General features: G+C 40.3%; 2 protein-coding genes across 5 annotated transcripts in view; one reads left to right on the top strand and one right to left on the bottom strand.

The window, feature by feature from the left end:
• Positions 1-18,350, bottom strand: part of LRRTM3 (leucine rich repeat transmembrane neuronal 3) — a 79,032-nt gene extending 60,682 nt beyond the window's left edge. Inside the window, exons 1-2 of one of the 2 annotated variants that reach the window (XM_032694681.1) lie at positions 17,838-18,350; positions 15,967-17,498 (exon numbers count right to left, since the gene is read on the bottom strand). In XM_032694681.1, the coding sequence (XP_032550572.1) occupies positions 15,967-17,498; positions 17,838-17,841 (1,536 nt within the window). In that variant the 5' untranslated portion in view covers positions 17,842-18,350. Of the gene's footprint in view, positions 1-15,966; positions 17,799-17,837 lie in introns of those variants that run through there. The other variant, XM_032694680.1, reaches the window with a different exon arrangement.
• Positions 1-19,767, top strand: part of CTNNA3 (catenin alpha 3) — a 431,146-nt gene that overhangs the window by 177,585 nt on the left and 233,794 nt on the right. The window contains exon 1 of one of the 3 annotated variants that reach the window (XM_032694677.1): positions 9,628-9,646. The exons of the other annotated variants lie outside the window; for them this stretch is intronic. The gene's annotated coding sequence lies outside the window, so the exon portion shown is untranslated. Of the gene's footprint in view, positions 1-9,627; positions 9,647-19,767 lie in introns of those variants that run through there. 3 annotated transcript variants of the gene reach the window in all.

Here is a 19,767-nt window from a genome sequence, read left to right as displayed (position 1 = left end):
TTTCAGAAAGTTCTCATCTGAACAGACATTCCTGGTAATAATTTTACTATGTGAGTGTACATAAATCTGTGAGCAATTGGATTATGAGCTACTTTAGAAAAAATAGCCACAATTCACCAAGTGGAATAAGTCTTTTAAAACTAACAAAATGAAACCCTGGATTTTTTTATGGTTGTGATAATTGCTGGTATAAATGTTGTGAGAGTTCTGGTTTGTTTACTTTGTTGGAGGATATACAGTACTTTTCAATGCAGTGTTGCTCTGCTGTCAAGCACTGGGTTTCCCTGGAGTTCAGTAGGCCACCATCATCTGCTGTCCCTGAAGGAGGAAAGCCTGCCAGACCTCAACAGGCCTCCATGCTGATTACAGGCACTGAGTAACTTCATTTTATGGGTTGACAGGCTAGAAGATTTCAAGCAACATTTTAGGAAGTGAGTAAGAAAGCAACCAATAAAGTAATATTAATGAATAAACTCTTAAAAATGGAGAAAGGCTATAGAGAAGATAATACATAATTTTGGCTGTATAAAATGGGATTATATTAATTGGACAAGCCAAAATGTGATCAGCACTGCTGCTGAAATGGAGGCCAGACAGTAGCCAAGATGACAAAATTAATTTTTACCACACAAAGGCAATTTCTGTTAGAGTTTTCTGAACAGACAGAGTTGAGGAGCTCCAGACTCCCTTGCCCATTTAAAGCTGTTGGTCCCATCTGAGAGTTACAGCATCCCTGCCTTTGGGAAAATCTGGTGAAGCCCCTCTGAGGGCTGTGAGGTACCTGTGACTGTGTGTGGTGGGAGTTCTTCCCACAAATCTCACAAAGAGGTCACTGCTTGAACAGCGTCTTAAAGTGCAGTGAGGAATAGCCCCTTTTGCAAGGTGGGACATGTTTTTGAGTACTAGTTTTAATGTCTAAAGAGAAATGGAAATCCACTCTGGCTTGATTAAGCAGGGTTGCCCTTAATTGTGTGGAACACGGGTGACATGGTCAGGGTGCCATGGCCATGGGAGGCTGAGCATCTGTTCCCAGTGCTGCCACAGCCTGAAAGGAAGCCAGAGCAGGTGTCTTGTCTGTATAAATGGGATTAATAATGTTTTGCAAAGTGTTTCAAGACTCTCTAATGAAAGGTGCTTCGATATTTTTGTTGTTAAAATTACTTTAAGATGTGATATTTATTTCTAATTAGAAATAATTCTTTTATTGAAGCAGTTGGGAAGGAATGTTAAAATGTTTAATTTATTAAGTGATAGATAACTGACTTGATGAGCTTGGCATTCCTGGAAAATTAGATGTTTTTTTAATACATGATGCTAAAACTCGAAGTAAGGAAAATACTTTCCAGATTCATGGCTTTGATTCCTGCATACACCAAGCAAAAAAATGAAATGAGATGTACTCCTCCTGCTGAGGGTATTACTTAGAAGAAATCTTTATGTCCTTATCTGCTAACGTCCTGAAACTTAAACAAATATGAAGGTTAGTGAAGTTCACAACAGATATTTGGCTCACTGGGGGACTGACTTGACTTATAAAAGTGAAAATAATATGATGGGTTTTGCCTTCCCTTGGTTTGGGAGTAATTGTGGGCTGGTGGGCAGTAGCCTGACTCCTCTGCAGCAGCACAGCATAGCATGTCAGAACATTCCCTGCATCTGGGAACATCCCTTCCCACCTGGAGTATTAAGTGCAGGAATGACAGTGTTATAAAAGGTTTACAAAGCCTGTTACAGAAAGCCATCAACCTGTAAAACTCAGAAAAACCCAACCCTTTTTACAGTGTGTGTTAGTTCAAGATTCTCCTCCCTGAGGAGCATTTGGGACAAGACACAAAGTGCATTATTAGCTGTTTTCCACCTACAGGTCAAGATGGCCTGAACCCCCTGACCCTGATTTCTAGGAAATGTAAAGAATCGATGATGCCACCTTCTTTTCCAATGAAAGCCTGTTTACTGTCTCCTGCAGGTTTTGTGTAACAGGAACTAATAGCTAATTTAAGCAGTCAAGCTTTTGAAAAATAGAATGCAAAAAGGGCTGTTTATGATGAAATAATTCTTCACTGTGATGCTGGCTTACCTCCTACCTTGTTTTATAAACCTTAAACAAAATAATTCTGTAAGTTTACACAAGGGGATCACAATTTCAACAGGAATAACATTGCATGTCTTAGGGTAACACACGTCTGGGAAGATCTAAGTCGAGTGTAGGCTGTTTATGTGTCTGGTGCTGTTCCTCAGGGAGAGCACCATTGTGTTTGAGCTTCTGCAGGCTGGCCCTCAGAGGGGTATGGATGCTGTGGGGAGGGCACATTGAATTGCTGTGTGTTGTGCTGGAAAGCTGAGACGAGTGGATTTGTTGCAGTCATCAGAAGTCACGCTTATTTAGTGAGGAAATTGTTAAATGCTAAGGCCTCTTGTCAGCACGGTACCACTGTCCTACTTTCATACCACTGATTTGCAAACTGCAGCATATGGGAATGTTCCATAAAACTCAGCTAACCTTTTGGAATGCTTTGATGTAGGAATTAGTCATGAAGGTTAAACTTTGTGAAACACCCTTGTGATTTTATGGTAACCATACCCTCAAAGTCCTCAGGCCAGTGCGTTCTTACTAAGCTTTGTCTTTGAGTTTCATGGGACACTTATCTGGAAAAGTCAAAACTTGCCTTGGGTTTCAATAGACCAATCTGAGTTGAAGAAAAGGAGAGCATGATGGTATAAGAGGAATTTCCTGCTTTTTAACAGCAGTAGAATTTTCTGCTGGATTCATATAGATGGAAAAAACAAAGAGATGAGTATGCCATCTCTCCAGCCTCGATTCATCTAGTCCACTGGCAAGAAATTCAGACTTTGAAAGACAGTCATGTATTGCCTACTCAATGTGACTTCTGAACTGGCCACTATCAAACCAGGAGGTATTTCTTTGTTACAAAAGCAGAAAGCATCTGTGCTGCAAAGTTAGTGGAAATTTCATGGGATTCTTCGTGAAGATTTGAAAAACTCTCTCCCTTGTACGTTTGAAATCAAAACTCTATCACATTTACTTCAACTAGAGAAAAATTTGCAAAGTGCCTTGAAATAAATTTTACATAAATTTTCTCCCAGGCCTGGGGTAAATAACCAGAGGTCTCAGGAAAAGGGCTCTTTTACCTTGTGCCATGCATTTGCTACTTTGCAGTATTTCACTCCAGTCTCAGCTCTGCAGCCCTGAAGACTGCGAGTCTGAAACTAAACTCCTAAAATTATAAAAGCGTAAAAAAAAGTGAAGGTTAATGGTCACTGGCTTCTTTCCCACAGGCTCTGCAAGCTTTGCTGTCTGGAACACTAACAGAAGAGGAAAGCACAAGGCAGTTATATATATGGTTGTTCTTATAGTCAGTGTTACTACTGTCAAGCAAAACAACACTTCCTTAAAAAATACCACACCGGAGCTGACAGCTAACCTGAGCTGATGCTGCTGGTGGAGACCCTGGGAAGTGCACAGTTTTGTCCATTAAACAAACTCTTATATAGAATGAAACCAGCAGAGAAGGGATGTGCAGTGACTCTTCGCTGACCTATGTTGCTTCAGAGGCATGAAAAGAATGCAAAGGTGTTTGCTGAAGTTATTGGGCTGCCCTGGACACTCACTCAGTAGGGTTTTGCCAATACCCTTTTGCAGCCTGCACTGTGGAGCTGTACTTGAACTTGCCCCTTAGAAAGGAAAATATGGCTTAGAGAACAGCTTCTTTTCGGGCATTTTAGGAGGCTCATTGGCCAGCTGGATGTGAAGCAGATGAGAACTAATACTTAATCTTTCTCTGAAGGATGCAGGAGTTCGTCAACTTACTGGAGACTTCCAGTACTGCTTGGAAAAGATGCATAGGCCAACCCAGTGAAGGTATTTTAGTAGAGGTCTTGAGTTAGGGGATTGAAAGGTTGCTCACTGCCCCATCCAACCTGGCCTTGAAATAGAGGATCACTTTAAAGTACTGTCACAAGTGATCTGAGTGAATGACCGAGTGCTCTCACTTGTGAAGGAACTGGGTCAGGTACAGTCAGAAATCCAACTGAAGAGGATTAATTTTCACGTGTCCCTGTGTTTTGCCCTTATTGACTAAATGAGCCTTGTAATTATCACAGTGATTTTTGGAATGTATTAACAAATAGAGAGGGGCTGTGATTTCAAGTAATGTTGAGTGTTTGACTTTGAGGCATTCCTTTATTTCAGGCTGGTTTGCGAACAGTTTAATGCCTATACATCTTCACAGATTTGCCAATCCCCTTCTTTCTCTTACTGACATTAGCATGCAGCACCACTGCAGTGTTAGCAAATGCTACATAGCAGGTGGATTTCCACAGAATTTCAGTCTTGCTCCATCTACTGCCTAGCACAGGTTTTCCATTGGCTTCTGCAGTTCCTCAGTTACCCTCCCCCTTCAAAGCTGTTAATTCATTCAACAAAATTGGACTCCCAGATTTATGCTGGAAAGAACATGCGATAGTCTCTGTGTTTTCATTGTGTTGGGCATGCAGAGAAATGGGAGAGAAAGTATTAAATTGTATGAAACAGGCATTAAATGGAATGAAGGTGCAGGTAAGGGACAAAGGCTATAGATTTTTCAGAAGGGATCTCTAAAAAAATGAGTGTTTTATTTGAAACCTTTTAAAAGGAGGTAGAGTCCTTGTTCCAGCGTATAGATTGTAAATCTTTGATTAAATCCTGAAACAGCCCTATTAAAGAGACGCAAAGTGTTCTGTGGTACTGAAGAAAAGGGGATCATGGGTTATTCAGCTGCAGTTCTAAGAGCCTGTTATAACCATGCATTTTAATGAAGCACATCAGCTCAAGGAATGCTGTCTATACACTGCAGCATAGCTGCCTGCCTGGAAAACTATCCTATCGATAAACAGAGCACTTCTATTTGCAAAGGCCCTTTTTAAGTACATTAAAAAAATCCATTTGGGAGAGATTAATTAATAATTAAGCTGGTGTGGAATTAACCTTAGGCAAATCTGCTTCCTCTTTGCAGTGTAGAGACGTGGCCTGTCTTTCATGCAGTGCCCCAATAAAGCACTGATACAAAAAAAAAATTCAATTCTTTGTAGCTAATCAGCTTCCTGTCACAGCAAGGACCAGCATTTGAGATGGCTTTTGTTTTCTCATGCGTAGCAATGTTTCAAGGTTATGTTAATTTTCACTTAAAATTGATAGGATAGGGTTCCTGCAGAAGGCACAAATATTCCAAACTGCTTTATTTTATCTTTTTTTTTGGTTTGTTTTTCATAGTATTTGAGCATGAATCACTTCCCTGTCTCTCATTTTACTTGTTATTTGATCAATGAGTCTTCTCTACTGGGGGGAATAATTTAAAACAGTGATGAAAATGTCTCTAACATTTCTTTGCTGCTGGAGCTGAAGTTCTAAAGAAGGCTTTGCAGGGGCATGCCTTGGTAGAAATTCGAGGGCATTTGGTATAGGGCAGGTAGCCCTTGGATTCTCTTTTTATTTGTGTGAAATAGCTAATCAAAAGAGAAGAGGAGCTCAGATTGGAAGAAAGAAAGGAAGTGGAGAGGGACAGAGAAATCTGAAAAAGAAATCAAAGTAATGATACTTTTCCTTTCTATGAGAGTGTCTATGACTAGGGGTTTCCTGCTATTGGGAAAGTCCCTTAATAACCCTCCTTGAGCTTATAGGCACAGACAGAAAATCCTGTAGTCTATGACAAGGATGAAAGTTCATAAATCCTGATGTTGCTAAATTGAAATTAAATTTGCAAGTTTTGGATAACAGGGTATTTCTCTAACTCTCATGTCTTCTCCCATCCTAATGGAGTAGTTCATCCTTAGTTCTGCAAATCGCTTTCCACTGCTCTTCTGAATTAATTCAGATAGAGGATCTATCCATAATCATTATAAAAATGTATAAGCCCAGGCATGCTGTGCAGTCGACCATTAGTGTTCATATTATTTGACAAATTAAAGTGCTGGAAAGTTAGACTAAAATACCGTTCTGACAGTACCCCCTACTTAAGGCCACCTCACCAGCTCTTCTTGGAGCTCTCTAGGTTAGGGAAGAAGGTCATGCATCTCTCTTGGAAGTGACTGTCAAGCCCTGAATATGTGTACAAGCATATTTATAAACAAACAAGATTATTTTGGTACCTTTCTCTGTTGATACTGGGGTGTTGACATATGTGTGGGATACTTTCAGTGTATGAACTAGTTGGAAATAATGAGTCCTTGTAATAAATTCTTACTACAGAGTCTCTATGTAGGAGCATTTTCTTTTCATCATCTCATTAACGAGTTTGAGCCATTAACAGCTTAAAGTGCTGAATAAGGATTTACATTTAATTGAAGTCCTCTGTTCTTAGCTGACAAAATGTATTTTACACACTTGATGGATGTAATCAGTGTGATGAAGCTTTAAAAGAAGTTGGCTTGGTTAAATTTAGAATTTGCCATGTCAATTTATACATGAAGCCAAAGCATATGTATCAGTAGTTCTGTGGCTTTGGAAGAAATGCATTTCATTAGTATTAGTGATTTATGATACTGGTACAGTCCAAATCCAGCATGCTTTCAGATTTTGAGGGTGTAATTTCAAATTATTTTGTGATGCTACATGATAGCTGTTGCAGATCAGAACTTAACATTACATGCTATGGCTACAGATAAACTGCTATCCTTTGGATAGCAAGTAATTGTGCATAATTGTTTAAGTTACTGTGCTTTATTAAACTTTCATAAAAGGAGACCTCCATGAATCCTGCTGGGCTTTAGTGCATGCAAACTAAGGGCAACTGCACACCACTCAGTCCCTTTTCCCAGTCACTGTTCCTGCTTTCTGCTCAGCCTGATTCAATGTACAGGATTCTCATTTGGAATGAGAATTTCCCCCCATGTTCTCTGTGGTTGTGACTTGCTTACTGAGAAAAATGAAGAACTTGTTTGTGTTGGCAGCATCAGTAGGGATGGATAGAAGATGCCGTCCAGTATCGTGTGTGCCTGAAGTAAATTTGCTCTTTAATGAAGGACGAGTTTCTGGCTAGTAATTGAGGCTCCTAAACTCGTAAAATAGTATTGCTGTGTTTTGCTGCAGGCCCACATTTTGTATCAGTAGTGTAGCCTGGAAACTGTTGTTAAAGATAAATTAAAGTAGGGAAAACTAAACATTTAGGCTCAGAAATAGAGAGACTGTTTGCAATAGGAATAATTCCCACAGGCGGGTTTCCATCCCTGTGTGTAGTGATCCTCTGTTGGCAGGTGGATGGTAAGTGTGTTCCACTGTGAGTCACAGCTGTAATAACACACAAAATGAATTTTTGAATTGGAAATTGCTGTGCTGTGCAGTGTGTGTGTGCTCTGGGCAGTACAGTGTGTGTCAGGAGAAGCTGGATGGGATGAAACAGTGGAGAATGGAGCCTGCACTGCTCCGAGGGTATGACTCATATCACAGATGGCTGCAAGGCTAATACTATGATATGAAAGTGTTACATTACAACTAATATTACACTGCTAACAACTCTGATGTGCTGGAATGGTTATTTGATGGTTGATTTTTTTTTTTTGAAGAGAAAAAGATGATCCTTTTCTAATACCTTGGTTAAATAGTTTTGTACGAGATTTACTATGATTGTTTTTAGTGAGGAATGTGGGGGATAAACTCTTCTGGCTAAAAAAACCCCAGATTTCAGAATCTGTAGCTGTTTTCTAAAGTGAACTGTAGTTAATTATTTTTCTGAGGTGAGTTAATTTTAACTGTGTGCCAGGAATCAGTGGCAGTCCTTTCTGTAGCAGGTCAGAAGGCAATTCCTCAGGACGTGCCCTTTTTCAACATGCAGCCCACCCACTGTTACTCAGGTAGGTCTGTCTGTCTGTACCTCACTGAGGTACAACTGTGTCCTTTCCCTTGCAAGACAACTTGCAAAGTCTCTGGCAAAGTCATTTTTAGACCAGCTTCATGGAGCTGGCCAGAGCACTTTGTAGACCCTGGAGTCTTGTTCAGATTTCCAGTTCTGGGGAGAAGAAGAAAAGAGATAATGTCTGTCACAAAGATTAAGTGCTCAACTAGTGCAACAAACAGGTGGGATTTGGGTGTTTAAATTCCCATTTGCAGGTTTGAAAATCTTTCCTACAGTCTGCTTTAAAATAAACAGGATAATCTATAGGAAACTGAAAAAATAGTTACAGGAAACTAATTAAGACGAAGTCTGAAGTGTTTTTCTGTTTGACTCCAGTTTGCATTTTGTAAACTGTGTTCCTTTTTTTCTGCTTTTATCACCTGCACCTTTTGCACTACTTACCAAAAGCCAAATAGACGCTTCTGCACAATGTGTTTTAATAAAGAAAAGCAAACAAAGAACAGTGTGTATTCTAGAATATACATCATAAAGTCTGGATTTCTGGGACAAGGAATCCATTTATGATGGTTGTGTTTGCAGTGGTTCAGTGATTTGTATGACTAATGTATTACTATTGCTTATTATCTACACTTCAGCAAAACACATGTTCAGTCTTCACATTTCCCTCATCTACAGCTACCTTTTAATCTTGAGGGCAATGAAGGGAAGAATTACCAAGGTAATTAGGATGCCCAGCTTTCATTGGAGATCTTGTTTTGTACCTTTGAGTGTTTTGTGCGCTTTTCCTCCCCTGAGTTCCGGATGGATCAGGAGGGGGATGGTAATCTCATTGCATTATTTGGGAGTCTATTTGATGAGTTCTGCAGCCTTTAGGGAACTGGAAAATCTAAGTGCCCAATTTAAAATCAGAACCATGAGTTCTAATTTTTGTAGACACAAGTTAAAAAGCTGGTATTCAAACATGCAATAAGTTGTTCCTGGCCACAAAGGGTACATGCAGGATCCACCACCACCACCTGTGATTTGCCATGAAGCACAAAATAAGTGCCAGGAGGATGTGCTCAGCTAGAGCACATGTTACCTGTTACCAGTAGCTTATCATTCCTATAAACCCCAACAAAATAGTAAGATGAAATATATTCTGATTTTTCCCATACCAGCTCAGTCCCACAATTTCAGAAAGAACATCTTACATTATAAGAAGGTATTTTCTCCCTTTCATTTAGGAAGGTGTGAAATAAAAATTTTTTATTTGATGTTTTAAGATGTCCACAATCTGACAGTAGCAATTTTTTAAAAAAATAGATGTTTAAAATATTTCTAAGAAATGCACAAATGTTTATTTGACATTCCAGTTTTTCTTTAGAATATGATTTTTAAATCTTTTAAAACCAGTTGCTTGTTCTAGAAAAGCTGAGTGATCCTCCCTAATTTTTGCTCTCAGTGTAAGCCACGTGAGTTTTTCCCCGAGTTTTTTTTCTGGTTTTTATCTCTCAGTATGGTTATGGCCGAACTAGTGCCCATGAAAATGCAATGTTTTCTTACAGCTACTACATCACACTATGGGATATAGTGCCAGTATAATCCATGGCAAGTATTGGGGGTACTGTTGGATTTCAAGTGAGAATAACTAATAAAGACTGAGCTCATGGTGACAGCTCCTGCAGGCTGTGCCAATGTCACTGTGGTAAGGTTTGCTTTCTTTTGGCAGTAAGCAGTTGGGTTCCTGAAAGACTGAGCTGCCTAGTTAGATGTTTTGTTAGTTTGAAGTAGAAAAGGATTTGCACACAACTGAGCAGGTGAGTTCCTCAGTGGTGTGAAGCAGTGAACTTGTAATGCGTTTGTGTCCTCGTTTGGAGCGTCAGGAGATGAGTAATTATTTTCATGTGTCCTCGTGATGTATTGGTAGAGTCTGGCTGTCGTAAAACACTTGGAGAATTTGCAAGGTTGAACTGTAATTATGAAGTTGTACATGGTCTCAATGCTACTGCTGGTGTTGAAGTAATAGAAATTCAACCTTCAGGCAAGAGCTGTGACATGTGGACAGGGTATCAGTGGCACAGCAACACAACAAGGGAATGGGTTTAGTGGTTAAAGTGACACACATGAGGGCTTTTTGGAGAACTCCCTTTCAAGATTACACCTCCAGTCATTCAGTTGCTTCTTGGCAAATGAAAGAATTTGTGGGCAACAGTAACAAACTGTAAGTAAAGAATGAAATGCTTTGTTTGGTTAAAGGGTTTGGTTGATTTCAGTGATGAAGAATGTGATTTTTCACATGAGCGTGTCATATTTCCTGTAATAACATCAGTAGGTTTCATTAAGCACTTTATAAAGAAGTTAATAAATAGGGATTACCTGCCCTTTGGTCCCTTCTCAGTAAACAGTGCTTATTCTTACACTAGAATGCTAGTGCTGTGGTCATGATAGCCTAACAGTGGGAGCAAGACGAGTTGTAGGGAAATGTGATTTCTATGATGGACTGGTTGAATAAAAAAGATACTACCTACTTGCAAATTTTTTTTTCATTCTTGCTTTCATGGTGGTTTTGCTCATTCTAAATGAGATTTGAAAATTCCCTGGTAGGTAAAACATTGGCCATCAACTCCCACTAGTCTTCCCAGAGAGTCCTGGATAAACTCCCTTTTATTACTTTACGACCTCCTTGGTGATCTATTCATAGCTGTTGAGCTCAGTCACTTTTTGCTCCTTTTGTGTCCTACTGTGTTCCATTGGCAGGAATGCCAGGAAATAGTTTGGCTGTAACCCTGAGAATCACATCAAAATCCCATTCAGTACCACTGCAATGACACCCATTCTCAAAAGGCTTGTTAGGCATGAAAAGTAAGGCACGGGATCATGGACTGACAGGTGACCTCCCCAAGCACCTGAGAACATCAAAAGTTAGAAATACAACTGTATTTCATTCAGTGGGGAGCAAAATGAGTTCTTGTGCATCTTCCTGAGGGAAATGAAATCTGACTGTTATCAACTATAATCCTGACTTCATTGGCTTATCTCATTCACTGTGGTTTAAAATCGTACCAGTAACACTGGCACAGAGTTACCGAGGCATAAAGTAGTTGCTGCAGAATATGCAGAGGTTGCTGTGAGCCCAAACAAATATGGTGCACGTTCATGCCATCTCTGAATTTCCCATTGTCGTTTGTGAATTTGATCTTTCATCATTTGCTTCTTGTTTCTTTGTGCATTATATGTTTTTGAGAGGAAGCTGTTACTTTGATTTTTTCCCAGATGGTGAGTGCCCTTCCTTTTGATGTCTAATAATATCTTTCTCTCATTATTGTAAAAATAAACAAAAAAATATTTTTTTCAACCTCTACTGTTATGAAGTCAAATGAGTTGTTTGTAGCCTGAGTTTATTTTATAGTCTATTAAAGTCACTTAGTGATGTTTTATAAGTAGTAAGTTCCAAATCAGTGGCCACAAATTTGTTAGAGCTCCTGTCCTTGCTTACTTATATACTATTTGCCTTTTACTGGCACTAGTGACTTACACACTGGATAAACTGTTTCTTGCTGACATTTATCTACTCTTATTTTTTCCATATGTTCCTTACATTCAGGTTATGAATCCAGTACACAGATACAGTTGAGTACTTAGTATGCTGAAAGAGTTTGATGCTTCTGCCATGTGATAAAAGAAAGACACAAAGTGAAAAGGAAAACACATCTGTGTGTGAATTGATATATACAGGAGATACCTGTGATTAAACTCGCTCCCACTGGATGTCACTATTGTTCCACAGAAATTCATCCAAGAGAATATTTATCTAGCATTGAGTGGCTGACAGCAAAGACCGTTTGCTTGCAGCAAACTGAACATCTCTAATTGTGTTTGCAGGAATATTGTACATTCGTGTTCATTTTGCAATTGGATTTTATATCAAGGTTCACCATTTTGTGATAGTAAAAAAACAGAGGGCATTGCCAAAGCTTCAGCTGTGATGGCTGTGTGAGTGCAGAGAGTGAGTCAGGGAAACCAGCCAGCAGAGGAGCTTGCGGTCATTATACTCAAGCCACTTGTTCTCATTGTTATTCTCTTACTCTGCAATTGCTGGAGGTAATCTCAACACAGTGAATGAACATTACAGTCTCCTCGAGTTTGCTTAGAACATCAGTTATTTTCTTTTTCCAAAGAGGTGCATTTTGTGTGGTTTATTATTCTGAAATAGCGTTTGAATATTCCAAGAGCTAAGTTCTTGAGAGGCTGAGTAATCCACTGGCTAGGATGATGTCTTGGTGTGAGGAGACTGGATTATACTCCCAGTACTCAACTGGTTTGTGATCAAGCAAATTCCCTCAAATCTGTCTATTTGCCATGGTCTGTCTGTCTTTTCAACATTCCTTGTAAACAATTTAATGGTAAGAGATTGTTGGAAGGTGTTTCTGCAGTGTCTCACAGAGAAAGTCCTGACTTGCCTTAAAACTTTTGGGGGTGCTGCAATAAAATGAAACAGTCTGGTGATCCCACCAACATTTGTCTCAACATTGTTTAAATAAATGTAGGCTGCAAAACTAGTGCATATGCCAATGGGTGTGGAAGAGTGCTGCACTTTGTCTGTGGCTTGTAAAGCTCTGGTCTTCCCAGTGGTAGCCCCAGAACCCCATATATGACTCAGGAAAAGGAATAGCAGATGACTAAAAATCCTAAAAACCACCAACAAAACGAACTCCAAACACTTTGAAACCCAGTTTTTGCTATCCTAAACTTGGAATGTGTGTGTAGTATCAGCTTCATTAAGGGAGAGCTAGGTCACTAGAGGCACTCAGTCACATCTCGTTCCTCAAGGCAGTGCCTAAAATGCCTGTGTGAAGGCTCACAGATTTGTAAGAGGCATCATAGCTCCTGCACATCCTCTGAGAATTCCTTGGCATCACCTCAGTAAGGTTTTAGCAGTTTTGTCAGGGGCTGGCACCAAAATATCCAAAACTCTACACAAAGCGGGGTCAGAATTTTAGATACTGGAGAGAAACAAAGGAGAAATTTCTTCTCTGGAACCTTGGAGGCTTCAACACTTCATTTGTATTCAGGAGAGGGGCAGCCTTTCACAGGGACTGAAAGTTGCTCAGCTAAGACCAAATCATTTCTACAAGATTATTAGAATTTGTGGCTCTGGTGGCCGTGCCACCCAAAACGAGTCACTTGCAGAGCGTTTCATTTGACAGTGGTGAGGCTGAGTTGAGCTTAGCTCATGTAGTCTTTGCCCAGGTGAAAGCATGGATTTTGTAATGTGTTTTAACGTGCTGTGATGTGGGTTTAAAGTGTTTTCTAAGCCATAGGCACTGGAGGGGGACTTAACACCTTGGCTCACAGGCCCCAGGCTGTGTAAGAAGGTTCAGAGTTACACTGGGCATCTTTTTTGTGTAATCAAACAGTGTTTTCATTATCAGTGATGACAGCAGCAATTACACATTCATCTGTGCGTGGGGCGTGTTTGGGAATTCGTATGAATTAATTGATCTGAGCATGTCTGTGCATGAATATAGACATGCTGGGTTTTCACAATTATTTTTGTGACCCCTCCATGGTTAATGGCATACTGGCCTTGTTTTATTTTTCATGCCCGTAATTAAATATTTTTCAAAGGGAGCTAGTGAAAATTTTACAGGCATTGCTTTCTGAAGGAGGGAGGTTATGGAATGATTCTTTCTGAGTATTGTTATGGTTAGAACAAGGCATTAAAGAAACATAAAAGGAAGCATATAAAGTTCACCTCAGTTATAGACAACTCATCCACAATCACAGTCCATTAAGAAGTTTTAGAAGGTGCATTAAATATTTTTGAATAGCAAAAATTCTAAAGCAATAGTATGAAATTATTTTCCGATTGCAGTTAGCATTCCTAAAACTAAATATCAAAATTTTATTTTATTTTTATATGGATTTATATGTGTATACACATACACACACGTGTGCGTGTATGTATATATGAACATATGTATGTTTTGTACCAAATCTTTCTTTCTTTGGCTGTGCCTAATATCAGTCACCACTGCAGAGATTAAAGCCTGGGGAAGTACAGGGATGGTTCTTAACGTGAAGTTTACAGCAAACTCTAATCCTTCAGTGCAGAGATAACCGAGGCCTCCTGGTAGAAAGCTGAATCCCATAATAGCCAAGATAATTAAATGTGTATTGACTTTTTAATAGCAACTTTCAAGGTACAACTCAGGTACAACTGTGCTGTGCTGCTGAAGCCTCTTGAGCACTTGCTTTATTAATGGTGTGGGATCCTTCCTGTACTCAGGAAAACAGGTTCTCTGTTGCAGGGTTCACTATAGGCTCAGGCTTCTACCCTTGGCTCTTTCCTCACTACAGTCCTTGGAAATGAGAATGGTTCCATTACATGAAAAAAACCCAACCCAAACCCCTTCAAGTGTATTAGTTGTTTTTAAGAGGTACTTTCTAGCTTTGTTGTCATTGTATCTAGCAGGTTTCAAGGTGATTGCCTGGGATTGGGTTTTTTCCAGTAACAATTCAGGAGCACATTCTGCTAAGGTTTTGCTTTTTCTAATCTGCTGCAGTGAAACTGCTTTGTAGAAACATCCCCTCCCACTGAAGACGTGCAGTTTACTAAGCCAAATCAAGTTACAAAATAGACATAATTAAATTACTGACTTGCTTCTGTAAAGGTGCTGCTGTATTATTTAATAGCTTCCCTTCCTGATAATCAAAATTAGAGGTATGATTTATTTGCAAATATGGGGGATATTATATTCTTCTGCAACCAACAACATACATGCCTTTGGGAGAAGGAAGGCAGGGAATAGCTGCGTTACAAATCTGTATTTTGCCCAGAACTACTGATGAATGACTAGACATTAAAACTGAGTATCTGTGAATTCTTGTAATGTCATTATGGTTTTGCTAAGAGAGAAGAATAATTTGTCACTGATTTATGTAAGGATTTTTGGATGCACTCAGATCAGTGGGTAACCAATTTTCTCTGAAAGCTCTTTGCAGCTGTAGTATGTCTAAAATGTACAGTGTTTGGCTTTTTAAGTAATGAAGCTTTATTTACTTATTAGAGGGTCAGTGTGCAAAACACATCACACGACCTTAACAAGCCTAGCCCAGCAAATAAACAGAAATAGAAGAAAATGATGGATTTTAATGATTTCCTCAGCTACATTAATGCCTTTGACAGTCTTGAAAAGAGAATTTCTAATGAGCACTGAAACAAATGTGTGCAGGAAGTGGTCTTGCTTCTGCTGCCACACATTTGAGTTCCTCTAATTGCATCAATAAGGAATTTCTGCTCCTCATCTAATGAATGCCTTTTGACTACTTTCTGAAAGGCAACTGGATGTAGGGATAAACACTGGCACCTTTTATATGAAGTCACATAAATAGGTTTCAATTACTAGTTATCAGCCCTATAGAAACGCTACTATAATGCAGTACAATAAATCCCATTGTAGCTCTTTATTTTTAAACTTTTATTAAGCCTTGGTTTCCCTCTGCTTTGCTTTTTAGTGATACCTCATGTCCTAAGGCTGCTTTAACTCCTCAATGGCTTTATAGTCTCTCTTGTGTTGGGCAGCACTTAGACATTCTTTCAGAGCTGTTCCTGCACCATCTCTCTCCTTAGACACCTCAGAATTCATATGATGCTACAGCACCTGGGTCTTTAGTTTGTTCTGGGTTCAAAAAGTGACTTTTAGAGCAAGGACTGGGGGTGGGGAGGGGATTGGGGAGGCAAAGGGGGGACACACACACTGAGTTTGATTTTTTTTTCATTGTTGTCATTTTTCTCCCTAAACAGAGGCACAGTTGCTGCAGGTGCAGTGGATTACTTATGAAAGAAGTTTTCTATTTAAAAACAAGAGAGACTTTAATGAAATCAGTAGAGGGTTTGTACAATAGGTATTGTATTAAACCAGAGCTCAGGCTTCACATTGATTGCGGTATTTAAATTTCAATGAGTTGATTATGTATGAGAGTAAAATGACCAGTGTTATGAATGTACAAAAAAGAGACATGGAAGAGCTGTGCCAGAAAAGTGAGAAAAACGTTCCCTTTATAGTCCCTAGAGTTCAATAAAGCACCACTATTTCCCAGCTTTTAAAAGCTCTTTTATCACAATGGTTCATACCTCGCATTCCCTGGAGCCTGATTTGTTATACGTGCAGGGTCCCGTTCCGTTCAGCAGCATCTCGCTGGTCTCAGTGTTGGTGGGTTTGTAATCTACATAAAATTCCTGTGTGCTGGGAGTCATTTGCTTCAGCGACTGTCTTTTCTTTTTCCTGTGCCTTCGCATGAGCGAGCGCTGCTGCAGCTGCTTCATACTGGCAGGGTAGCGCTTCCATGACACATAGATCACCAGCAGGATCACGAGCACAGACAGGAAAAGAGCCACGCTGCCTGCTATGATTTTGTGGAAGGAGATGTGTTCTGTGTCGGGCTCGGGCTCGGAGCTCGATTCGGTGGCTCCGATAGTCGGGGGCAGAGGGGGCTTGCTGTCGTGTTTAGGCCTGGTGAGTTTTGGTTTAAACGTTGGCTTTGGGAGAGCTCGGGCTAGTTCAAACCTTTCTGTGGTACTTTTGCCACAGATGCTGTAGTTTTTCACTGCATCAATAACATTCACCCCTTGCAGCTCTTTGGGGCTGGCACAAATAATGGTGTTTTCCCTCAGCCCTCTAAAACTTTTAAGCCAGTTTACCAGGGAGCAAATGTTTCTGCTGCATTCCCATATATTCCCGGCAAGGCTGATGTCATTGAGGGATATCCAAGAATCCAAAATTTCTTGACCAATAAATGTGAGCTTGTTTGAATCCAGGTTGAGGCGCTGTAAATTGGGTACACACTGAAAAACACTAGGTCCACTGAAAGCTTCTATTTCGTTGCCAGATAAATCAAGTCTTTGTAGTGAGCTCCAGGTCCAGGACATAGTTTGTCCTATCACACTGATTTTATTCCACTGTAAGTAAAGGTTCTGAAGGCTGACTAGCCTTGGAAAAAGTGCCAGGTTGAGCTTAGAAAATTGATTGTGCTCCAGGTGAAGCTCTTTCAGTCTGATCATACCTGCAAAGACATTCCTTGCTAAACTTCGGATGCGATTATAACCCAGGTCCAACAGTTCAAGGTTCCTACAATCTTGAAATATTCGAACAGGGATGGTTCTTAGGGAATTGGACCGCAAATGTAAACTCAGCAGCTTCCTTAAGCCCCTGAACTGTTCAGATCCCAGAGACTGCAGCTGATTGTATGACAGATCCAAATTCCGGAGATTTGTCACAGGTCTGAAGGTATTATTAAGAAAATAGGAGATTCTGTTGGAACTCAAGATCAACTCTTTTAGTCTGCGTATTCCACTGAAAGCATTTTCGTCAATATTGCTGATGTGGTTATGGTCTAAATAGAGCCAGGTGAGTTGATTAAGACCTTTAAATTGATTGTATTTTAGTTTTTGGAGGCTGTTATATCGAAGGGACAAACCTAAACAACCAGCAGATATACTTGAGGGAATCTCCTGCAATTTCTGAGATTCACAATAAACCATTTTGCCTTCACACCTACAGCCCTTAGGGCATCCTCGTTCAGCAGAAGAAAGCATTGTCAGTAATACAGTAGGGGCTATTACCAGAGCTACAGCTGATCCGCTCAGTAGCCTAATTACATTGAAACCTGGAAATAAAAACAACTTAGAAAAGTTATCCCCCCACACATCAGTCATTTCTTTCAATCATACTAAAATCTTTTACTTCAACAATCTTTTAAAAACCCCTAGCCAGACTCAACTAATTTTCACAGTTTTTTTTTTTTTACTCAGCTTTTTTTTTTTTTTTTTTTTTTTTTAAGAATACCTTGATATAAATACTGAAAAACAGTTGGGTAAAAGGTGTAATCCCTAAGCCATTTAAGTATAATAAGAAATCACATCAAGGTAAGTCTATGGAGTAATTAAAGCACAGGCTATGCAGTAACTATGAACTATAAATTAAAAAGATAACATGAAAAACATACCCATCCTTTGTGTTGTTCAAAGGTCGTCCTTAGGTCTTTTGTTTTTTGCTTAGTGTGCCACAAGCATGGCAGCCCCTGTCAGCTGCACTGGAGTGAGTCAGGGCTCGCTGACACCCAGGAAGAAAAATTGGACCCCTTGGGAGATGGACCGATTTTGAAACATTATTCTTTGCCAGCCGTGCAGAACACTCCAAGAATAAATCAATCCCAACACAGCATTCGCAGCAAAATGTCAAATTCTTCCTAGGTAATAGGATCTTCATGGATATTACGTTTTTGCATCTTTATAGTTAGGCACCTGGCTTTTAAAATGTTGCTTTATAGGGAAGCATGTTAGATTCCTTCTCCAAGCACCGTTTAGCTATCTGAATTCACACATCTGTATTCCATAGCCCAGCGGTTCCCTCCCTGAGCACCCGGTCCGGCTGGGCAGCTGCTCTGGAAGCGCAGGAGGTGGGATGAGCTCTCGCCAGGATCCCGCTCGGCGCAGTCCCGCTCTCTCCTGCCGAGAGCTCCGTCCGACTGTCGCCGGGCTGGCGGCGGGCGCTGCCTTATGTAAAGCTGCCCCCAGCGGCAGGAATACCGCGGGCATGTGCAGACCCTGCCTTTCCCTTGCAAATGAGCGAGCTCTCCCGGGAAAACAGGGATTGCTCCGAGTCACTGAGACCGGCGGAATGGTCAGCTGCGGCGTAAAGCAGCGAGGTGTGTCGGAATACCCGAATCCTCTCAGACTCTCCGGCTGTTTGTGAAAGCTGCTCTGCATCCTTGAACTTGGCAGCAGTGAGCTGCTAAGACTTCGGTCTGAAGGGCTGATGTGACATTTGTAGGACATGGATACAATTTTTGGTCCTAAGGATTTTTTTTTTCTTACTGCTTTAGATATGTGTTCACGTAACCTTTTTACAGTCACTCACTATTTTTCAGTGAAGTATCAGCCCCCTCAGTGTGTCCCTTATCAAGTGTTTCAGCGTGGACACTATATTTTACAACATGAAGAATGTTTTGGAGCTGACATTTTGCCTTTTTGCTTTTTCTTCTCTGTTAAAAGGCACGGTGCCAGGAGGTTAGAAGAGAGTACTGCACTCATTTATTTCCCAACTTGCTGTCACTTTATTCCACAACACTAACACTCCAACCACAGGCTTCCCTAACAGCCACAATATAACAACTAAGCAGCTTGGTGTAGTACTTTAATGAGGTGAATTGGTTTTACTGTAATTCGGGACAGGGATGGGATTTTATGTGGAGGTAAACTCTACTGAGTTTTTTTAGATGTGGGATGCTGGACAGTCCTCATATATCACCTAAAGAGCTGCCTTGTCCTTCCTTAGCCTTCCTTTCTTTCCTGCATGCTGTAGGGAAAGAACACATCCTCTTATCTGGGCAGAGCAAAGGTAAGATGGTGGCACAGTAAATGCACCATGCTGGCAGTCTTCCTTCACCAAGAAATATGTGATCAAAGATAATAGCGGGGAAGTGGAAAATCATGGCTCTTTGTGTGAGAATGGCCTGGAGCCTGAAGAGTAGTGTGCTGCTCCTTAAAAGAGGAGTACAGAGTGCAGTCCTCAAATGCACCCGGGCGGTGTTGAGAACCACTTTTCCTTTCTGAGGCAGAATCCTTACCCCTTGGAATAATGTGCTTTGACTTTTCTCTTATTATTCACTGCTGTGGGCATAGAATAACTTAAAATGAGGTGAAACCCAAATTTTTCCAGGTATTGAAATGCCAGCTTTGCCTAGTACTTAGTCTGTGAATGAGTTCAGGTTTATAGTAATCTCACTAGTGTTAGGGCATCAAACTCTAGTGCCTAAATTAGGAGCACAGTCACTCCCAGCTAACAGCTGTGAGCACCTTTCACATCAGAAATACATCCTGCATCAAGACGAATTCTGTGAAAATTCTTGCCTTTGGGTGAGATTTGTAGAGTGG

Source organism: Chiroxiphia lanceolata, chromosome 8, assembly GCF_009829145.1.
Source record: "Chiroxiphia lanceolata isolate bChiLan1 chromosome 8, bChiLan1.pri, whole genome shotgun sequence".
NCBI classification, from domain to species: domain Eukaryota; kingdom Metazoa; phylum Chordata; class Aves; order Passeriformes; family Pipridae; genus Chiroxiphia; species Chiroxiphia lanceolata.
The sequence above is the reverse complement of the archived record's forward strand: the minus strand, read 5'-3'. Positions and strand labels throughout refer to the sequence as shown.